The sequence below is a fragment of the Brachyistius frenatus genome, unplaced genomic scaffold, assembly GCF_029030835.1.
Source record: "Brachyistius frenatus isolate BFR_SWC_R1_liver_20210118 unplaced genomic scaffold, ASM2903083v1 Contig_74, whole genome shotgun sequence".
Classification (NCBI taxonomy): domain Eukaryota; kingdom Metazoa; phylum Chordata; class Actinopteri; family Embiotocidae; genus Brachyistius; species Brachyistius frenatus.
The window spans coordinates 1,424,164-1,446,935 of NW_027210673.1; the positions used below are offsets into that span (position 1 = coordinate 1,424,164).

Consider the following 22,772-nt stretch of genomic DNA (forward strand, 5'->3'; position numbering starts at 1 on the left):
CTTTGTCAAATTGCCACATTTAATTACAGTAAGTACAGAAGGAATTCTTCTTCCACCATTAGAAACAGCGGCACATCTGGCCTTGTGCTCCAATTAACCAAATAATCTTGGTAAAATGAATGTAGAGTGCAAACAACAGAGAGGCTTTTTGTTAATCCTTTAACAGTGTGTGAACGCTTCATTGTTGCTTAGCTATAGTTGAATGCAGTCCCAACAAACAATACTATCCCCACCGGCCATGAGAAGGTGTATTAGTGCGTGATGTTCATTACGCCTCTACGCTGACCTTGTGTGTGCGATCGCTGTATGAAAGCGATGTGCATGGCCATTTGTTTATGAAGTGCGGCAGGAGCAGAGTTGGTGGTAGTGATGGAGACTTTCAAGTCAAGGTTAAACACTTTCAGGGGCGAGGGATGGAGGGAAGGTTGTGGGATAAAATAGCACAGAAATGCCGCTGGATTATAAAATTGGGTGCAACTTGCTTTGATTCTGGGAGATGTTTATGTCCGAGGCATCTATAGGCTGTGGTTCTTAGAAGGCCTAATTAGGATGTAAGAGTGGCTTCTTAATGCATCATTGGTCCTCACTCATACAATTGAGTTGCAATTCAGTGAACATATACTGTAGGTTCTCCTCCAGTGTTGCTATAAAGAGAAGCCACAATCCCCGAGAGCTTTGAATCTAGATCTCTCTCTGAGCAGCATGTGAACAGCCCAATGAAGACGGAGGATAGAGCCCTGTGCCACATTAACATTCAATCCACATGCCTGTGGTCCTTCAATTATTCATCCATGCATGTTACATCATTTTGTGTAAGCCAGTGGAGTTGTTTCTTGTTTCAGAATACCTCTCGCCGATATTAATAGATGTAGATGCATATTTGCGTGCCTTAAAGACTTGATGCACTTAGCGAGATTCTCTGAGCGTCTGCCAATTGCCAAGTGGGCTATATAATATTACTTTATAATTTATGAGCTTATTATGTTGCTTAATTTGACATGAAATACTAAGATAAACACAGTGGATGTCATGATGGTTAGGACCCTTCACCTAAATCAATATAAATGTGTTTTTATTTAATGTCGTGATTGTGTGTTTGTCCTCTAACTGCATTAGTCTTCAGGAGGAGGAGTTAAATGTTGACGAGGTGGAGGATGGTGTGTTGAGGCTAATGTAATGTCAGGTCATCCTGAGGTCGCAAATGTGTATATTAAGAACTTAAAGTGGACATTTCAGGCCATGTTTTCTTGGATACCAGAAAAAAAAGGCTGTTATTTGGCTTCAGGAGGATTTAATCTGCATGTGCGTTTGTACATAAACATGTCAATTGATTAAGCTATGCTCTGCTAGTCTGACATAGTGCCCCTCCTGTGACAAGGGCTTTGCAGGCCCAACTAATCAGCCGAGTCTTCAGGGGCCCTGGTTAAGACTGTCCCTGAGGCTTTGGCCCCCTGTGGCCACAATGCTCATCCGCACATCACAGGGGGGCAGTTGAGATGCATTCAGTTACATGCTAAGAGAGGTGGGGGGGGAGTAGATAGCACTAAGGCAGAAAAAATGAGTCACTAAGAGAGGAGGAGGAGGAGTGCATTCATCCATCCATCCATCCATCCATCCATCCATCCATCCATCCATCCATCCATCCATCCATCCACAGATCAGGGGAGGATGAGAGAAAATTCAAAGTGAAAATCCATCTTCCTTCCATGAGAGTAGTAGGAGGAAGTACTTATTGTACTCTGCACATCCATGCGTTATGCAGGGCTGAAGGCAGCACTCTAGCCAGCAGGTACATGCTGGTACACATGCTCATCTCATCCAGCCAGGTAGATGGATGGCGGTTGGGGAGACGAGAGCTATTAGGAGCATTAACCTGGGACTCCTGTATCCTGCCTCAGAACAGGTTGCACATGTGCAGCAGCCTCCACCTTGGAGGCAAACATTGAAATTAATCAGGATGCAAGACATTTGGTGGATTCGTGCCTGGAGTTTTAATGTTTTTTTTTTTTAATGTCTTGGTGATTTGGTGTTGCTGATATTCCCTGCAATGATAGGTTAGTTGTTTTAACTGAGCTCTGAGACATCAATGCTAAATTGCAGTGAGTGTTGAGAGGCCATAAAGGGAAGCAGGGCTATGAATTGTTATTGATAGGGTAGACACTAAGCTCATCTTTGGATCTGAAAGCGATTATATTTGCCATTCTTATAGCATCTTATAAGTTATAGTGAACAGGGAAGCTAAAGCTAAAATAAGGAGCATGTTAAAAACGCAAAATTAAGCAGACATAAAACAGCCCTCGCAAAGATCAACATTTGGCAGTGACTGAATCCCCCAGCTTGTGGTTTTCCATTTCCATTTGGAGAAGCACATACACAGAAGGCAGCATTTAGCACCTTCCTTGTTACTTATTCCTGAAATGGGATTTCAGTAAATGATGCTATTTTAGACTAATTTCTAGTTCCAACACGCAGGAAGTACTGTAATTAGTTGACAGTGAAAGCATCCATATTTATACGTCGGTGCAGAGTTTTTGGTCGTGGCCAGAAAAGTGAAGCAGCAGGGATGACTGGCTGACTCTAGTGTGAATGTACATGTGCTTAATGTGGATGATGAGTTATGTAAGCAACGCTGTGCTTCACTGCTGTGGTTTTGCCTGTGTATCATCCTGGGAAGTATGTTGTACCCTTAAAGAGTGATAGATCCAGTGGGCGGCTATGAAATTGAGCATAGAGCTTGAAATACATCACTTCATAGTCTCAGGCGAGCGTGTTTGTTTGAGTGTGACATGTTTGCAGAGGGGTGGGGAGTCTGAATGTCTGAAAGAAAAGAAAAAAAAAAAAAAAGAGGGGCTGGGTTGGGCTTTCTTTCTCGCGTCTCTCTCCAGCCTAGAAGTGGAGTGTCTTTCCCCCCCCCCCCTCTCTACGAGCTGCTGGCCCTCGGTCAGGTAACAAAACAGGATAGTATCACAGGACGGTGAAACCCAAAGTGGCCCCGCCTGCCTCCATATGTCTGTTCATGTGAATGTGTGTGTCTGCGAGGCTCTCACCTGTACCTGTCATATATCCTACACCTTATCTTCTTTGTTCTCAGTGTGTTTGCCTGTTTGTTGCAACCCTCTAAACACACCTTTCCCTTGCGCCCACTCCCCAACAGCCTCCCGTTACTCACAGCCCAAACACCATATGTATGGTCTGTGTTTCTAGAGTCGTTGCTATGCCAACAGCCCACTTTCTGTGTCTTAGCTGTGGGAGAATCTGATCTGAGTCCACTCTGCCTCCCACTGGATACTGTAGACAACTGCAGGCTTTACAGAATCATATCAACCATATTAACCGCCAAGGGGTCAGTTGGAAACAGCATTGGCACCAACACGTAGCAGTTGTAGTATTACCATCTGCTGCAATTAATTAAGCTATTTTTCTTTTCTTTTTTTGGAAATTCAATAAACTGAAACCAATCTTCATTTTCAATTAATGATCTGGAGAAGTACTTTATTCTGTGCAACAAATCTGCAGCCCCGGCCGCTTTGTTTAAACAGCCTGGAGGCAGGGAGCAGAGGACCACCTCAGGTGCTGTAGAGCAGAGGCCATTCCCCCGGCTGCACTAGCTCTTACCTGAGAATGCACTGAACCCCTGAATGAAGCATGAAGGAGAATGAATAATTGACGACGTTCACTCCCCCATCGATAGTTGGGAAGTGGAGGAGGAGGGAGGTGCCTTGCTTTACTTCAAACCCTAAGAGTCTCTCCTTGCTTTTAACTTTAGTGTTTTCCCAGCCTTTTCCCCTGCCTGCAGTTTAGAGTCTGTGCAAAGACATAAACAGGCCCCTGAAAATGCAATTACCTCCCTTGGCAACTAATACAACTAACACCAATTGATGAATATTCCCCACCCTTCTTGAAATGGTTAACATCCCTCCTTCCCCCCGTCTCGCTCTGGTTCCTTTGCTGGTTGAAGTGAATGTCTGTTAGCCAGTCTTGTTCGCTTGCTTTTTCTGTCTGTCTATTTGTCAGTATATTTTCCCCCGGTTTTGTCCTTGTCCTCTGCAAAAATGTACACAGTATTGCATTCAACATCAATTCTCATCCAAATTTGCAGTTCAGCACCTAACAAAAAAAAAAAAAAAAAAAAAGTTTGACCCTTGAGACATCCATTGTCTCGATGATAAGCTCTACAGAGAATGCTGGCCAGACAGACAGACTTTCTATGGGCTCCTTGTTTATTGCCTGTCCAAAGCATTGCCTTCACTCTCTGAGTGACAACTACGTGCATATAATGTATATGCACATGTAGCCAATGCCAGTTTGTGCTTTGGCCCCCTGTTTCCCCACTCCACACTTTTAGAGTGTTGCTAAACGGTTGGAAAATCAGATTAGTTTTAAAATGAACGTTGTAGTTATTAGTTGATTTCTAACAATGCCCTCTTTTGTAACACTCTAAATGTGCTACTCCTATGTTCTTACTATTTGTCCCCATTTTTTTGTTTGTTCTCAGTGGTACTCTATTTTTGTGTGGTATATCTATACCTTTTTTCTCTTTCATATTAAATTTCATCTATCTATTATTTTGAGCTCTCCTCGTAAAGAACAATGGTTCTTCACCTTTTTTCTGACGATCAATTGTATTTATTGTCTTTTTCTTTTCTTCTTTCTGCTCTCTTTCTCCTTTTAGCATGTTTTCCCCTTTGTCTCCTATTAGATATATTGTGTGTGCGTAGCTCTTTATTTTTTTTGTCTCTTATTCTTTGATACTTATCAGACTGACCAAACTAAGCCTCTCTTGTGTTTCCAGGCTTTCCTTCCTTCATTCCCTATCTTTTCTTGCAGCTCTGTTTTTCTCTCTAATGTGCTGGTGTTTGTAATGATCTCACTCTCTTTGGTTTTGGTTTTTCGTACTGTTCATGCTGTTAATACTTGCTATCTCTTCTAATACAGATAAACAATTTTCAGCTTGCTTTTGTATTTCTTACATTTGTTTTTTGAGCCTTCTATCTTATCTACAGTCCTTATGATTTCTGTCCAGTGTTATGTGTTTGCAACTTCAGCATCCTCTATGCGTCTGCTCATTTCTTTTCTCTCTCTCTGTGTCTCTGTTCTTGTTTTTCTTCTGTATTTGCTGTTTGTTTATTGCCTAACGGTGTTTCAGTGTTCAGCCTCTCCATGTGCCTTGACCAGTCATCTATGGAGTGCTGTGTGTCCAATGCGTTATGTTAACATTTGCCGGGACTTTCGCATTTGACTCTTTCCTGTTCTATCTTTTCTCATGCTTTCTTTAATCTCATAATGATTATTCTCTTTTGAGTTTTTTTGACTTCTTTTGATGATTTCCATTTCTGTACACTTTGTTTTCATGATGTATGAACATAGAGGATTTTCTCCCACAATGTTTATCCCACATGTTTTCAACAATCCCCATGTGAAGGAACTAAACTTAACATTTAATAACATTTGTACCTTAGTACCAGCTGTACCACGGGCGATCTCTGCTCTCTCCTTTATGTTTCTATAAATCATTTGTGTTGTTGGTGCAACTGAGAGAAATTAAAACACACAAATACTTGACTAAAACTGTTCAACGTTTGTCCTGTTAAACATCTGGTCCTCTACATGTTGCTGTACATGTCTGTCCACTGTTTTTATAGTGACGTCATGTTGCTATACATGTCATTATACATGTGTCTCGTGAACGTCTTCAGAGGGACTAAAGGTTGATCATAATCTCTATGGGGATTGGACTTAATCGTTTAGTTTCTATCCATTTAAATTCAGCAGTTTTGTTTTGTGTTCTGTCTGAAAATGTGTTTGTTTATTAGGTGGAGGTAACTTTCTTGTTAGAGATCTGGATGTTTGCCACACTGGACATTTATTTAGTCATCTCAGACTCCAATTTTCATCAAGCACAACACCCTGCATCAATTGTGCTCAGTTCCAGCGCCCGCCATTAATCTGCAGAATCTTTGGCAGATTTTATTTGGCTTCGCCCATGATAGCTGCAGAAAGCACAATTTACTTTGAAGTGACATCTATCCAAAGAAAACTTGGACCGAATTGGTCATTTCAGATAGGCAGTTTTCAAGCGTTAAACAGGTGGAGGTTGGACTCCCTGTGTGCTCAGACCTTCTCTCTTTCTGTTGATGAGTTATGCGTCCTCGCTGTTTTCCCTCTTGTCAACTGGAATTTTTGCTTACAGGGGCAACAAGCCAGCTAACAGCCCCAAGGGGCAACCTCCCGATGCCGACGGCCACTCCACTGTCACTGATCTGGCCAACTCTCTCACTGGAGACATGGTGATGGTAAGACGCTCCGTCCCGCCTCACATCCTTTCCACTGTCACATATGATGTTGACTCACAATCTGTAATACGTGGCTTAGTATGTGACGCTCCTGTCCACATACTTTTGTGTTTTGATCTAATTGTGGTTTTCACTGTTTAGTTCCACTGCAAGGATTAGGCAGGTGTTTCCCTATTAAAGCCATAACATAATATTACAAAAGTATCCTTTCAGACTGTCAGACTCCCTTATACTGTGTGTGGCACCAAGGTCCGACTCCACTGATTTCTACTGAAGATGTGAATCATCAGTAGGAAGCAGGAGTTGAAACAGCTCAGCAGTAATTATAGGAGTGTTGGAACTCTTTCTGGCTGCCAATGAACATGTAAAATGATTATCATTAATAATGATAATGATAATTATGGCACCAGTACAATTTATGTGGGATTGAGTCAAAATACACTACAGTGCCCAAGGTCGTCCTATTGAAGAATATGTCAGTCAGTGCAACAGTGACTCATTCATGTGTTTTTAATAGTTTTTGGAAAACAATGCAGGTCTATGGTGCTGAAGAATACGATGTATCAGGCTTTGGCTACACAAACAGTACTTCTAAGCAGGATCAACTCATTGTTAGATTTGAGATTTTTAGTACAGACCTTTTATTGAATGAAATCTTAAAGGGAAAGTCCAGCATTTTAGCATTTATTTCCATTAACTTAGGTAAGTTAGGTAAGACACAGTTTATAAAAAAGATGGAAGCAAACGAGGCCAAGATGTTCTGGTTTTTACTCCGTAGTTTGGTTCAGGCTCCACAAACACCGGATCCTATGTGCACGTTAAAGGCTTGTGTATTTTAAATTTCATTTTATAAAGCAAGCCTCGACACTCCGATAGCATCTTTGGGGTTATTCTCTCTGACTTTAGAAAGCACACAGTCTAAGTTGCGTTCCTCACGATGACTAAACTCATGGCATGACATTTCAAGTTTAGTGTAGACAAATCTGACCTCAACCCCGTCCAACTCTTTAGGTGATGAATCAGAACAGTGAGCCATAACCGTATCAGTCAAAGTCAGTGTCTGACATCATTAGTAAAGATGTCCCTGAAGAGTGAAGGAATGTTCTTGATGTTGATAGTTCTAGAATAAGATGTTCGATGATCTCATGTCTGTAACGTTCAGGTGTCCACATACTTTTGGCCAGGCACTATGAGGTAATGCTTAGTCACCAGATAGGACTTGAGTTGCAGAGTCATCCTGACTGCAAATTTGAGGCTGATCTAAAAGTGGACATGGTAATGAAGAGAGCCTTAATGGGAAAAAAAATAAAAAAATAACACAGGCAGCTCCTACAGTGGCAATCAAAAGAGACAAGCCATCCAAGGTGACTCAAACTGTTTGATAAATTAGATTTGGAAAATGGCACACTTGCTCTGCCTGATAGTTCTAAAAGCCATATTGACAAATGCTGAGTGAGTCTTTGTTACTTTGAAATTGTAGCTCTGGCCCTAAAGCACCAAAATCAACATTTTCAGGTAAAGCTCAGAGAGAGTGTTTGCATGCAAAACACTCCTCAGGGTAGTCTTTTTCAAAGTGTCAGTCGTGGTTCTTGCACAAAGTGGTTTTATGAACTGCAGGTTGCTAATCTCCACACAAAGTCCTCAAATTCTTTGCTCCAATTTATGCTACTGTTAGAGAGCGAGAAAAAAAAAAGAAGGACAGAGACAGAAGGTGGAGCTGCAGGGAGAAAACAAGCGACTGTAAAGACAGCTGCAAGTGCAGAATGCCAACCTTGAGCTGTGCTTCCCTGGCTGTTGTCTCCATGGCTTTTTTTGCAATGCTCTCTCTCTCGGTCTCCTTTTTTGTCTGTTTGTCTCTCACTCTCTCTTTCCCTCTGTCTGTCTGCTGCTTCTATCAGATAGTGGCCTTTTAGTGCACAGCAATGATAAAGCATTCAGAGTGGCTGTGAGAGAGAATGGGTGGTCTAAAGCTCCTGTATCTTCAATCTGAGCACCTCCTGCCTCTTAAGAACATTAGTAAGGAAATTAAAGTCTCTCAGTCTTCTTAATGTCAGACCAATCTTTGCCTTTGAGCATCTGCTTGAGTATGCCATAATAGAAATGCAGCTCTAAAATCTCCTCCCCTCACAGCTTCTCTCTGTCGAGGTCTGTGTGCATGTGCTTGTGACACAGAAAGCGTGTGCTCTTGAGCTTTTCATTCGAGTGGCTACTGCTGCTGGATGGTGGAGGGTCTATATTTATTTGTGTGCATTTGTGGCTCCTGCAGTTGTCTCCAGGTTCGGAGGATGATGACGGTGAAGGGCCTATCAGTGAAAAGCTGGGCCGGATCCAGTTCAGCATAGGTTACAGCTTCCAGAACACGACCCTCACCGTCAAAGTTCTCAGGGGCCAGGAACTCCCAGCCAAGGACTTCTCCGGCACCTCCGACCCATTTGTCAAAATATACCTGCTGCCTGACAAGAAGCACAAGCTAGAGACCAAGGTCAAGAGGAAGAACCTCAACCCCCACTGGAACGAAACCTTCCTGTTTGAGGGTCTGTACAGTTTCCACTCATCAAAGAATTGTTGACATTTTCACTGTTGTTACTTTTCCATTACATTTTGTCATGTTGCCCAAAAATGTCCCAAGTATAGCTCTATGACTTTAAATAAGTTGCTTTGGGTGTGATTTGATCAGACTGTTGCACAGAGTATGTGACATCACTTTGGTCAAACTGAGCCCCGCCCACTTCAAATCAGGAAGAATAGTAAAAAAAAAGAGAGAAGTCTGTCATGTGAAATAACTAGAACTGTTGTAATACTCTTAAATATTCTAAAACTCTCTTAGTTTTGTGTTTGTGTAAAATCCTGTTACTCATTTGTAAGAAGTTAATTCAGAAAATAGGCTTTTCAGAGCCTTAAAACAATTTTTTTTTTTCCCCACTTAAGGGGGATGAATGCCATTATCAGGGCTTGGAATAATTGTAAAACCCTGTTTAAAGCAATAATTGGACAATTTGGAAAATTCACTTTATTGCTGAGAGAGAAGATCGATAGCTCTCTCAAAACTGAACACTAAATACGGTATGAAGCTACATCCAGGAGCCGCTTTACATAAACAGTGGAAACAGAGAGAAACAGATATAATTTTGACCTTCTAATGTAACTCTCTTCCAGTAAATAAATAAGCAGCTCTCAAAACCTAAAACTAATCCTGTGAGATTTTAAGTATTATTTTTTTTATAGAGTAAAGTGTTGCTGAAGGCTCACTCACTAAGTTCCATTAAGCATTCACAGCAATGACAGGGAGCTGTTTCTCAACACAAAAAGAGCATTGTGGGAGTTGTGTGAAAACTCACAAACAAGGTGTGAAATTTGAAAAAAAACAAACATTTAACATTGAGAACATCTCCAGCTCAAGAAACAACAGACAGCTTTTTGTTTTAAATTATAATAATATTGCAGTTGTTTTGTAGCAGTCGACGTGTGTCATCCCTGGACGAGCTGAATTGGTTCCATTGTGCTTGGATGGCAGCGCAGTGGTAAAATAGCCAAAATGATGTTGAAAAGGCTCAAACCCTTTCTAAAATCAAACAACAGCTTGTGCTCTTGAAAAATGAATGAGATAGGTCTTTGTGACTGGAGTATAATGATCCTCTCAGTCATTTGATAAAGCGTTGTCTGTTACAGCACTTTTTGAAATGCACTTTGCCCTTCGCCAAATTCATCCCAGTTAGCGCGGTGCAGTTTACAGTGTTCGCTCTGTGCCGTCAGGAATATGTTTTTTTCTCTCCCTGTGAGTTAGCAATCCTCCGCTCACCCCGCAGTGCTGTCTGTTTCTCTCTCTCTCTGTTTTAGGCTTCCCGTATGAGAAGGTGAGAGAGCGCACTCTCTACCTTCAGGTGTTGGACTACGACCGCTTCAGCAGGAATGACCCCATTGGAGAGGTGTCAATCCCCCTTAATAAGGTGGAACTGGGCCAGATAAAGACCTTCTGGAAGGAGCTCAAGCCCTGCAGTGATGGCAGTGTAAGAGAGGAGGGCATAGCCGCCAAGACACCTGCACTTTTTTTTTTTTCATTCCAGCCATGTTTACTACTGTGTTATTAAAACAAGCGTGACACATTTGTTGACTACTTTCAGCTTGTGAGCTTGATTGACGTAATTGTCAGGTGAGCAGCGTGCTCGGCTTTGCTGGCCTGGTCGCTGGGCCATCTGCGTTTGGCACACGGGGTTAGAGCAGAAAGGGCAGTAATGTAAGATTAGACAACAAGCCAGTGAGTAATCGGTAGTTTGATAGTCCCTGATGAAATCTGATATAAGTCTGGGTGATTCACTCTCCATTGTGTTTGTTTGTCTGTGTGTTCCTCAGGGGAGACGAGGAGACCTGTTGTTGTCTCTCTGCTATAATCCCACTGCTAACACCATCACTGTGAACATCATCAAAGCACGCAATCTCAAAGCCATGGATATCGGGGGCACCTCAGGTAGAGATTCCTCTTTTTTTGTTAAGTCTTTTCTTTTTCTAACCCTTGTTCAGCAGACTGAAGCCCTTCTCGCGAGTTTGGAAGCGCTGTGCTTTACACATAGCTCATTCTCCGTGTTCAAACATTGACTGACTTGTCCGTGTGGGGGCTGGTTGCTGCCCACTGCAGATAGCTGCAGCACCAAGGTGACATTACATCAAGCATCTCTTCCTTGACCTCTCTCCTTCCTGTTCTCTCTATTTCTGTATATCTGTGAGGATCTTTAGCCTTCCAGCCAAATCTGTGTCAGCTCAGTCTGGTTGCTGCTAGTTCTGAAAGTCTTGCTGTGAAACGCTCTCTGTGGCTTATTTTTTTGTGAATCTTCCTGCGGTACTTGGAGTGGTGTCTGTTAGTATCACATGATGTGATAATGCTCCAGAATTGGTAGTACAAATCCCAGGCCCTATTTCCATAAATACTTCCTCATTTGTATGTTTCCTAGCTCAGGGGATATGTTGACCTTGAGCTCAAACGTGGTATCTGCTTCCCTGCTGCCTTCCCTGACTTTAACAATTAAGAGGGTAATTGCAAACCTGACCCTAAAAATCACCATCCATGGGCATCTTCATCGTCTCTCTCATGTAAAGTACTGCACTCTGCATCCACGTCGCAGATCCCTATGTGAAGGTGTGGCTGATGCACAAGGATAAGCGTGTGGAGAAGAAGAAGACGGTGACGATGAAGCGCTGTCTGAACCCCATCTTTAACGAGTCCTTCCCCTTCGACGTGCCCGCCCATGTGCTGAGGGAGACCACCATCATCATCACGGTCATGGACAAGGACAGGCTCAGCCGCAATGATGTTATCGGCAAGGTAATGCCTCGCGGTGCTTTCTGTGTTGTAGCATACAGGCCTCTTCAGCTCCAAGCTTTTTTTTAACATGTTGGTCTCGTGTCTGAAAACGTGACTTACTAAAGGTACTTTCACATTGCAAGCAGTCCCCACTAAGGTCAGTCTTACCGTAGTGATTCTTAGCGACCCTGTAACTACAGAGACCACACCTCGGGAGACAATAAAGGAATTGATTAATTCATTAAACAAACACACATTATTCTCCAGCAGCAAGCAAACAAATCAATGAAGGGAAATTATCCAGGTGCAAAATGAGCCTCAAAGTTTGATTAATGGGCGAGCATCACGTCACACTGCTAACCAAGGAATAGTCAGACATTTTGGTGAATACGCTTGTCTCTTTGTAAACAGTTAGATCAGAAGTTTAAAAGCACTCTCACATCTGTTCATTGACTATAAAGCCAGCAGATGCTTAGCTTAGTTTAGCATTAAGACTGAAAACAGTGCAAACTGCTCTGCCCAAAGGTGACAAAATCTGCCTACCAGCATCTTTTAGTTAAATGATTTCGACATTATATCTAGTTTTATATCTAACTTGGTACTTTATGTGGGATGTATGTGCCTGATTATGTTTTGGCCACAGTGGAAACTCTATTTTTGCCCCATTTTATTATTTTCCACGTGATTGCTGCTCTCCAGCAGTGACACCGCTGCCTCCCGTGTTAAATATCACATGAACATTGTGTCTCTTCTCGTAAAAGGTGTTGTCGAGCCTGAATAAAGTTGTAAGCAACATCAACGAAAATGACACATGTGAATGACAAAAAGCCCTTACCCTGTCAGTGAGATGAAGCATCTCATGTCTGAGATAGCTTATAGATTATTGTACAAAGTCAGTATCATCTCGTCTCTTCTCCTCCTCTCTCAGATCTACCTATCGTGGAAGAGCGGACCAGCGGAGGTGAAGCACTGGAAAGACATGCTCGCTCGGCCGCGTACTAACGTCGCCCAGTGGCACGCTCTCAAGGCCTGATCGCACCGCCCAGCTTTCCTCCATGGCCCCTTCCCATCCCCCCTTCCCCTCCCCCCTTCCTCCCGCTCCCGTCCTTATGCACAAGACTGACTTGCTGCCAGGCTGCGAAACACGGGTACAATTAGCCATCTGCTCTCTTAAACCTTTAAACTCTTCTCTGTTTTCTTTCAAAAAGCTCAATTTCTCTCCGACTCCTCTCTTCTGTTCCCTCCTCTCATTATAGCAGTGTCTTAATTTTCCGTGTCTCGCCACTTTGCCACTGGCTCCCCTGTTTCTGACTGTCTGTATGTCTGTCTGTCCTTATGCACTTTGCCTATGGAGGTCTGATAATCAGTTTCTTTGTCGATCCTTTAGTTTTGAACTGCACTGCTGCCCCTGACCCATTCAAGGTGCCAGTCCCGTGGGATCACAGAGAATTTTCAGTAATGATCTAGTGTCATATAATCCTATTGTATGAATATTCCAGGTACACAATACTATACAGTATGCACTGTATTGTACATATACATATTAATATATTAGGCGTATAGATTGGCAGAACTCCCCCTATACACATAACTAGTATACAGTATGTTATCCATAGCCTGTCTGTCGTTTCCCATCTCTTCTGTCTCTTCATTTGTCGCCTCGTCCTTCTCATCTGTCTCAAGTGTACTATATTCTCTCCCCCATTTCAGTCCTTCCTCCTTTTTACTCGAAAGTGGTTCAATGTACAGCTGAAGTTGTCGAAAGCAATCAATACTGGGTTTGTGATAAAACCAGCTGAACTCCAGATGGAATAGTTGATACTGCTCTCTTGTCTCCCTCCTTTTTTTTTCCCCCCTTCTCTATGCTCTTCTTTCTCTCTTTATTTCCCGATTGTTCCCCCTTTCTCTTCCTCTGGCACAATATTAGTGGATTACTCCACCCTTTTCTGGACCCCCTCCCTGTCGTCTGTGTGCTGTGGGTGCTGTGCCGTAGCTCCAACAAAAATAGAGGTTTAAAAAAATATAATAAAAATGAACTGAACTTTCCGAAGCTGGGAAAGCGGGGGACACGAAAAACTCATGAAATGGATCGCTCTTGATTTTTCCAGACAAAAAAGCCCTGATGCGGAGAGAGAAAAAAGAAGATGAAACAAAAAAAGCAAACAAATCTCCACCCCAAGATACGATGATGTCATTTTTTTCACAGCATCTCTAACTGAGGAAACAAATTTAAAAGCTTCTTCCAACGTTTAGATGAAAACAGAATCAAAAGGTTGTGCTGTTTGTGCGCGTGCATTCCTTTGCGTGCGCACACTCCTCTCTGTTTATCGATGTTCTGAATTCTCTGTGCTGCCCTGTGCTCTTGCTTTGTGCTGATGGGGGTCAAACCCCTGCAGTTTTGACTGTATGCTGTACAGCGTTAATGTGTGCCTGTTGTTGTGTGCGTGTGTGTGTGCGTTCACAGGAGCAACACAACTCAAACTCGGCAGAAATCTTCTTCTCTTTTCTCTTTCTCATCTTGCGCTCTTCTCGCTCTTCTTACTGCCATTGTTTCCCCATCCTCTACTGCCCTGCCTTCTGACCTGAGGGCACGGGGAAGTTCTATCTGCACTTTTTGAAAATGTAATAACAATAATAATGATGATGATGATAGTTTTGATGATGATTATAGTACCGGTGAAAATCAAGGGAGGAGTATCTGAAAGGGTGAACAGCAGTTGGGGAGAGGTAATGTCTGCTCTGTGATTTCTGGGTTTGGAGATGAAGTGGAAGACACAGAGGATGTAGGGCTCTCATCCTCCTCTTCTTTTTTTTCCCCTCAATGTGTGTGTGTGTGTGTGTGTGTGTGTATTGTCAGTGTGTGTGTTTGTACGTCAGTTACCAGACTCCTGTTGGCAGACTGCTCATGTCTGAAATGTCAGGATAGGATGGAGATATCAGGTTCGCCTGCTTGTCACATGGAGGCCGGCCCGCCAGCCAAACACTGCTATTATACAATGTGTTGATCAACAACAAGCCCGGTCCGAGCTTTAACCTCGACTAGGTGCGTCTGTGTGAGTCCATGATGAAGGACAATAGGTACATATCAGGAAACAGTACGATTTATGTGCATTTTGGCTCCGATGCTGGAAGAAAAGTAATATAACACAAAACTTCTCTGAGTTTTAGTTGCATTGCACAGGAACTAAGAACGTCTGTATATCACAGACAATGGGTGTGATATTAGATGATGGCCTGATCTGCCACTGCGAGATACCGTAGAAGCAGATTAGACATTATCTCTTCGCTGAGTGCTTGAGAGCACCACAGAGTGTACTGGTAGCTGCCCTGCTTGTCAGGCACATTCAGCTTAGCTCGATATTTTTGTAACGTAAATAAAACAGTCATAAAGCAGCAACGGGAGAACTGTCAGCCATTAAGAGCTACTCACGCAGACATCTGCTCTTTCTTAGTATATTCGCTACTGTAACTGTCTGTCTAACTGTCTTTTTACATTCATAAAGTCGTGAGAGGCATAATCCTGTCAGCTCCAGTACAGAGGCTTAGTTTTTATTTGTAAATGAGAATCCACCTTTCACACATGTCTCAGGTTAGTCTGACTTAGCTTGTAAATATAATGAGTTGTTTGTTTTTGGTTGAGACATCACAGCTACTGTTAAGGCAGCTGTTCTATGCCCCATCAAACTTCTGGGGCCCTGCTCTAGATTTAGTTTTCTCCTATCTTGAAATAATTTAATAGTGTCTTTGGCTTTTATGCTTGTTTTGATTTCTTGTAACTATAACCTGATTAAGACTTGACTGACTGATCTCATCTGCACTGCATTGCTTCTCGTCCAGTGTCTCTGTAAGCCGGTCTGGGCAGCACACGGTGTGCAGTGTGTGTTCTGGGCAGTGCGTTTCACGGGAGCCTCAGTGCTGGCTGCTGGGATGCGCTGATCCAGTCCAGCACCCTTCAGAACAATTGGCCAGCCGTGGAACAGGGCCCACTGTTTTGACAGTCGCTGCTTGCAGTGTCACAGCACATTACATTCCCATTAGGTGGTCAGAAACAAGCTCTATCTGCTTCCTTGGACCTGGGGGGACTCACTATTTGCAGAGGTAACACTTGCTAAGAATAAAACCAAAACGTGGAGCGCCCTCATTAGTGAGCATGTTGACACAGAGAGGTGCGTCAGTCAAAAATGGAAAATAATCAGCGGGTGGTCACTGCATGTGCAGGCGATTAGTCAACACGGTACGTCTGCCATAGGAGTGATAAATCGCTCTGCTACAGGGGTTTACAAAGCTTAGTCATCAATGACCCTGTAAACTTGGGGATATGGCTTTATTTTTAGTAACAAGGCACAGCGTGATGCAGCTGATCCTGAAAGGTAGACTGGAGGCAGGATGGCTACAGGGGTGGGCCCTAAAAATTCCAGCACTGAGAGCTTTTGAATATAAATTAGGCTACTTCTTAAATGGTAATCCAAGGCATGACATTTTATATATTTGAATGTTAGCTCTTCAATAGGTCGGTCATCAGATAGTGACACTTTAATGCACCCTTCAGGCAAAGGCAGGAGGTTTCTGAGCTAAGTGGAGTTGTGAAATCTCTTCTTCTGGTCTTATGAATACCCCGTATTTAGATCAACTTTTCAGTGATAACCAAGCTAATAAAACAAGAATATTTGTAGAGAAGTTAAAGACAGCCTGGATCCAAACAGAGCATTAAGGTTGAACTGAGGACTCTCTACTTATGAGCAAAGATAAAGTCAGCAGTTGTCATAATTTTTTGGGATTAATATTAATGCTAATGAATTGTCCATAAAGTCAACTATTACTTCTAAAAAGTTGTGATTGTGAAACTGCCTGTACTTTCATAACTTATTTACTTCAGAAAACACTGTGTATTGCAGCGGTGTGTAAGTCATCCACAAAGTTGCACACTCCATAAAACAACCAGGAGTCCCAAACATTATGCTCTCATTGCCAGCAGTCAAACAGCAGCACTATAAAAACGGATGGTGAGCTCAGAGCCAAATGGTATAAAGGAGAAAGCAATTTCCATATCCCAGTTTTATTATACTGCCACCTGTCTCGTGCTTCTAAACTTATTGAGTTTTGTTGGCACCAACACTGTCAGCTATGACCTTCAACAATCCTGAACTCATGAATACAGCGTCGCAGCGTTGCAGATGCTCCCAGTCAAGATTTTGTTTTGCAGTCCAACACCACTCGGTGGACTTTCTCTCCTCAGCTCTGTTGCTGCGTCACCGCTTGGCACAGCCAACTGGCTGCTGCAGGTGTGATTAATTAGGGTTTGATTACAAAGGTTTAATTCAAGATGACAGACGCAACTTTGCCACCAAATAGAGGCTCTTAAAATGGACTTTTATGGTACGTAGGTTCTTTTCTTTGATGTTTCCTTATTTAGTGTTTAGTCTGGAGGATATTAAATTTCAAAATTTCAAGTTTTATTACATATTTATAACTAAGAAGTTGTGGTTATGGCCCAGCTCGTAGCAATACGTCAGGAATGGAAATGTTGGCCTGTGTGTTGGTGCACCACTTTAGTCCAGATTGAAACTTGTCATCAGCTGTTGTTTGAAACTTGGTGAAGACAACCATGTTCCCCAAAAGATGATTTTTGTTTTGGTTTAACAGTGAAATGACTGTTTAATTTTGTACATTCATGTTCCTGTCTTTGTTTGGACCTTAACGTTTCCTCTGGTCAAAATCTTTTCAGTGTTTTTTGGCCGAGCTGTACTTTGTGTTTGATATAAATGTGAGCATGCTAACACTCAAAGCTACTCGTCACTGCTCCCTGCGAAGCAGACCCTCAACAGTTCACTCAACAGCGAGCTGTTAATTGAGATTTTGTTTACTTACTAATCAATTTGCTTTCTAATCACTGACAACTGTTGACTGGCATTGCAGTCCCGTTATAGTCGTGTTATCAGCTTGGTATAGTGAAGTGTACAATTCACTGCTTGGAGCCTCTCTGACTTGTTCATTCTTGGGCGTGCACCCCCAAATTGATCATTGTCACCAGCAGCCTCTCCTCCTCCGTTTACTCTCTAAATAGGTTAAAGCTTTATTGGCTGAGGGGTCGCACCCGTTTGCCGAGGGATTAGCAAGATATTCTTCTGAGCGTGATGATATTGTTTGTCCTTGTCATACTCTCTTCCTCCCTTTCTTGTTCTTCACTACTAGTTTTGCTTGATGGATATGGCTTTCTTAAGATGAGCATCAATGACTCACTCTATTGGAAAGGTGCCTGCTTTGCTGTAGTTTTTGCGATATTGAATTAAGGGTACACTTTGTCTGTGTGTTGGAGAACCGAGGGTGTGTGTGTGGATTGAAATCAGGCTGTAGTAATCTCATTCTGGAGCGACTGCAGTTGATGTTTAATTCTGCTGAATCATGTTAATATGGCTGAGTCAGCCCTGAAGTCTGTTGGGTCACCTTTGTCATATTGTGTGTGTGTGTGTGTGTGTGTGTGTGTGTGTGTGTGTGTGTGCGTGTGTGCGTGCGTGCGTGCGTGCGTGCGTGCGTGCGTGCGTGCGTGTGTGTGTGTGTCGCCCTGCGCAGACAGACCTCGCCTCCCCTAACTCACCCTTTCAATTGTTTTAAGCATCTGGTGAAAACCAATGTGACTTCTCCCAATCAGGGTTCAAGTAAGCATTATTTGAATTGTGACAAAATGAATATGAAAAACAATAATGAGTAATAATATATTTTTTATTTTTGTTCACATTTGACTGTTGGTCAGTGTGTATGTGTGTGTGTGCTTGGTGTTCTTGTGTTGGGTTTATTTCTTTACAAAACCATGAGCAGAAAATCCTTCTGTTTTTGAAAACTTTATGTAAATATTGTTGGTGAAAAATTAACATTTGTTGTACGCCAAGTTTTCCTTTGTCACTTGAACTGACAAAGAAAACAATGATATTCATGAATAACAGTGGTGATGTTGATGCTGAAGCTGATTATACCTGCCCTTCTTGAATAAGGGCTTTTGATGTCCGCTGTATTTTTGTTAGAGGTGTCGTGCGGTCAGGGCAAGAGAAACAAAGGGAAGGAGTGATACCCGACACATCCCAGGCCCACTGTAGCAGCACTGCCACATACCTTTTACCCTCCACACTTACAGGAAATTGACTGTGCGATATGTGGCACTAATTGTAGCCTGTGTTATTCACACCGTAAAACATCTTTGTGTTTTTATTACGAGCATCAAAAACAAAGTGCTCCTTGGCTGTGCGAGTGCACTGATCACCTCCCTGTGGAGTCACTCTGCCCCGGTCGCTTGGCATCGCATCTCACCCTGTCTGCTTATAGGCTTGGGGATTTACTGTAATGCCATTGTGTTAGACAGGATTGGCCCTGTACTGACACTGATGATGCCTTCCTCATTGAATTTGGAGTCATTATTGCTCTGCTGGAGGCCATACATGGGGATGGGCATGTATGGAGGACGGAGCGGTTTCCAAGTAGTAGGCTGTAAACCATCCATCCGACCCTGTAAAGACAATTTGCATGCTTGTGATTCAGCCTCTCATTTGGAGTTAGACCCTTGATTAAGCACAACTGACTGACACGAACTTGCCACATAATAGGCTCGTCTCTTGCTTAGTCAGATATTTGTAAGAACTCATGAACTCCAGCAAGAAAAGCCCAGGATTAGTGCGAGAGCCAAACTATAAACTGGCAAATGGCAGAACTAATAGAAATAATCATTTTTCATCGTTCAAATGAACTGAGAGAAAAAGATAAAATCTATGATGGAAAATGTGCCCTGTGGCTTCTTGACAGACATTTATTCAGCCCACTGCTTCATCCAAAACATAAAAACCTTGCACAGGGCTGCAGTCCAGTTATTTTCACTGCAGGTGTCAGTACGCCTAGTTCCCTGTTTTCCATATTGCATAGCCTTATGTATCTACGTATCTGGCTGGGCCTGTGTACAGTGCAGGGATGGAGCTTATCAGTTTTGCATTACTTTTCAGACCGTCTCTTCCACAGACATGATATGGTACAGCAGATACTCCCAGCAGCCATCTGCAGGAAGGACAGTGGATACAATCCTGCCTTCGTTTGTAATGCCATCCTTCAGACGGAGTCCCAACGGGGAGTCAGAAAGTCCACAGTCTCACTAAAAATAAATTCCCACTTTTTCCCCTAAATCCAGATCCTTTAGAGTCTGTGTGTTTTTCTTTCCTCGCTGGTTGTAAATAGACTTTGTGATGCAGTTGGAGTGGCCTCTAACTCCTGCCATAATGTGGACCTTTTTAATCAGGTAGGTAATAAGCAATACACTTAATTGATGTACCGCCATAGTCTGAAACGTTACTTACCGAGTGCGATGGTGACTTCTTTGCGTAAAGGGATGTCAAGGGTAACACTCCTGTTTCTTCACCTCCTTTCTCGACTTGCCATGGCCCACCTCTTCAACAAAGAGTGCTCTAACTTAAAACACACAATTGTGATGTGTACAATCTAATTTAATGTATTTATTTATGTATTTTTGCCAACTTTGTATAGTGTATAAATATCTATAAATATATGAAAAATGACAGTACTGTATAGATTTTAGCTGCCTGGTAAGGTTAATAGTATATACTTGGTAGACTAAAAGAAAAAGCGTAGAGCTGTTCAAAAGCCAGTTATTGAGAAAATGCTTTCCGTAAAACCCGGGGCCACTGGCTCTTTTTATATTCTAGGTTTCGTTTCTGGTTTATTTTTTTATTATAGCCAGTGGGATCCAAAGTGCGTGTTGTTCTCCTTTTCGTCCGTTCGTTTGTTAACCGGTTCGTTTGTCGTTTTTTTCTTGACAAGACACAGCGAGGTTCTGGCAGCCAGGAGAGTGCAGTGGAACGCAGACTGGGACCCTGTGCAGTAGTGTGTGTGTGTGTGTGTGTGTGTGTGTGTGTGTGTGTGTGTGTGTGTGTGTGTGTGTGTGTGTGTGTGTGTGTGTGTGTGTGTGTGTGTGTGTGTGTGTGTGTGTGTGTGTGTGTGTGTGTTTTAGGTGTGTGTCCGTCCATGGTAGTGCTAGTGCTCTCTGTGCAGTGCTTCCCCTCCTCCCTCCTCTCTCTGATGTAGTTTGTCATGTGATGCAGTGTGTTAAGGTGCAGGATGACTGTGTTTGCTGAAGCTGGCAGATGCCCTCTCTTTCTTTATGTGTCTCCTCATGTTCGCTCAGTTTCTTCACTACGATGCTTCATTTTAATCCTCCACAAAGTATAGATTTCCACTTCCTCTGCTCGATTGTTCATTTACCCTCATTCAGATGATAATGCATCCACCACCAGGGTCTAATTTCACATTAATCCATGCTTCCTCATCTATTTGTGATCCTTTGTCCATTAGCATCTCTCATCCGTTCACCCTCCATGTTGTTGAGATTCACTTTGTTTTTCTACATGCGCTCTGTGGACCAGAGAATGAATTAGCACAAATAAAAAAAAAATTAAAAAAAGAGGGGGATCCATGCAACTCATCCCCGGTCACACCTTCATGTTCTTTCTTTTTTTCTTTTCTTTTCTCGGGGAGAATGGCAGCTGTCAGCTCAGCACGCAGAATCATAAAGCAGCCATACTCAAAAGTCAAGCACATGTGACTCTGTTGTGGTGGCTTCATTGCTGCCCGTTTGTAGCAAGAGCAAGAAAAAAGCCTTAAAGATTGGACCAACTATACAAAAAAGTAGTGGGATATGTACATTTGTAGTGGACTATTATTACCCTCCTTTTCCCACACCAAATTTATTACTCAGTATTCCGATGTGTTGCTTGGTTGCTCTGTACATATCTGTGTAGTACTTCTGTTGATGTCCCTGTATTAGTATAGTAACGGGTTCTTACTGGGCGGCCTCCACAGACATCCTCTCCCTCCCGTCCTCATCTCGTTTCCTCAGAAACTTCAAACATTCCATCCGAATCTCTCGTGAGCAACATTTTGATTAGATTTCACGTAAGCTGAGAGTAAAACAGAAGGATGACTGAACCGCGGACGTTTCCACTGGAGCCATGATAATAACCAAGGCGTCCCGTTCACGTCCCTCTGAACACCGCTAACCCACAACTGGCAGCCCACTCGGCATAAAGACCTTCACACAAGCCCCTCTGCTCCTCCAAAACCCATCTCCACGCCGGGCCCCACCGGGATCCGAGAGGTCAGCGGGTCTCCGACTGGTTTGAGGAGCCGCTGACCTCCCGAGAGGGGAGGAGAATAGGGGTGAGGTTGGGGAGGAGGTGGGAGAGCCCTGGAAGGCTGCAGAGAGGCGTGTCCCTGTGGTCACATCCTGGGTGAGGAGGGAAGGGAGCGAAGGCGTCTCAAGGTCAAGCCCAGTAGCACTTTGGTTTTGCGTTCCATGTTTTTTTTTTAGCCTCTCCTGTTTTTTGGCCGAGCGGACTGTGATCTTACTGGTTGATTTTCTCGTTCTCCTCCACCCATCAGTGTTACAGAGTGTGTTGGGTGGACGGAGCCTTGGAGCTGAGCTCTGATTTTGTTCCATATTAAAGAATCATTTTTACTACTCCTGTGTCCAGAGGTTCATTGGTCTTATTCTGCTTGATTTTACAAGGTCGTTTGAAGAGTCACTGACACAGGAGGCACTGTACATGGCAATAACATAATGTGTTTTACAACTTATTCCAATACCATAGTAATTAACATGCTGCTGCAGCTGGAACCATTGGCTGATTAACTAATCCTTTAATCGGCAACAATTTTGATTATCGATTAATCGTTTAACTCCCAGAAAGGCAGCACTATGATCCAGGCTGAAATGTTTCAACAACTGTTGGATGCATTGCTATGAATTTTTTTTTTTTACAGAGATTGAAGGATCAATTCAAACAGCTTTAGTGATCCTTTAGCTTTTCAGTTTGCAACATCATCAGGTTAAAATCTGATTTGGTACAATTGTTATGACCGTAACCTGCAAAACCATTGACACTCCCATCAGCTCAGGCTGTACTGTCATGCAGCACTGTGTGTGTGTGTGTGTGTGTGTGTGTGTGTGTGTGTGTGTGTGTGTGTGTGTGTGTGTGTGTGTGTGTGTGTGTGTGTGTGTGTGTGTGTGTGTGTGTGTGTGTGTGTGTAAAACTGAGATCGTGAACATTACCAATTTTAAACATCAGCATTGTCATTGTGAGCATGTTAGGGGTTCTGATGTTTTTGTTTTTCGTTTTTTAATGTTTTTTGCA

At 42.9% G+C, this 22,772-nt stretch overlaps 1 protein-coding gene across 5 annotated transcripts in view; it reads left to right on the forward strand.

The window, feature by feature from the left end:
* syt7a (synaptotagmin VIIa) overlaps positions 1-22,099 on the forward strand; it is an 80,940-nt gene extending 58,841 nt beyond the window's left edge. For all 5 annotated transcript variants that reach the window (XM_069708259.1, XM_069708261.1, XM_069708260.1 and 2 more), the window contains 6 exons: positions 6,191-6,293; positions 8,560-8,827; positions 10,131-10,300; positions 10,644-10,758; positions 11,411-11,610; positions 12,518-22,099. In XM_069708259.1, coding sequence (XP_069564360.1) covers positions 6,191-6,293; positions 8,560-8,827; positions 10,131-10,300; positions 10,644-10,758; positions 11,411-11,610; positions 12,518-12,622 — 961 coding nt within the window. In that variant the 3' untranslated portion in view covers positions 12,623-22,099. The remainder of the gene's footprint in view (positions 1-6,190; positions 6,294-8,559; positions 8,828-10,130; positions 10,301-10,643; positions 10,759-11,410; positions 11,611-12,517) is intronic.
* The last annotated feature ends 673 nt before the right edge of the window (positions 22,100-22,772 follow it).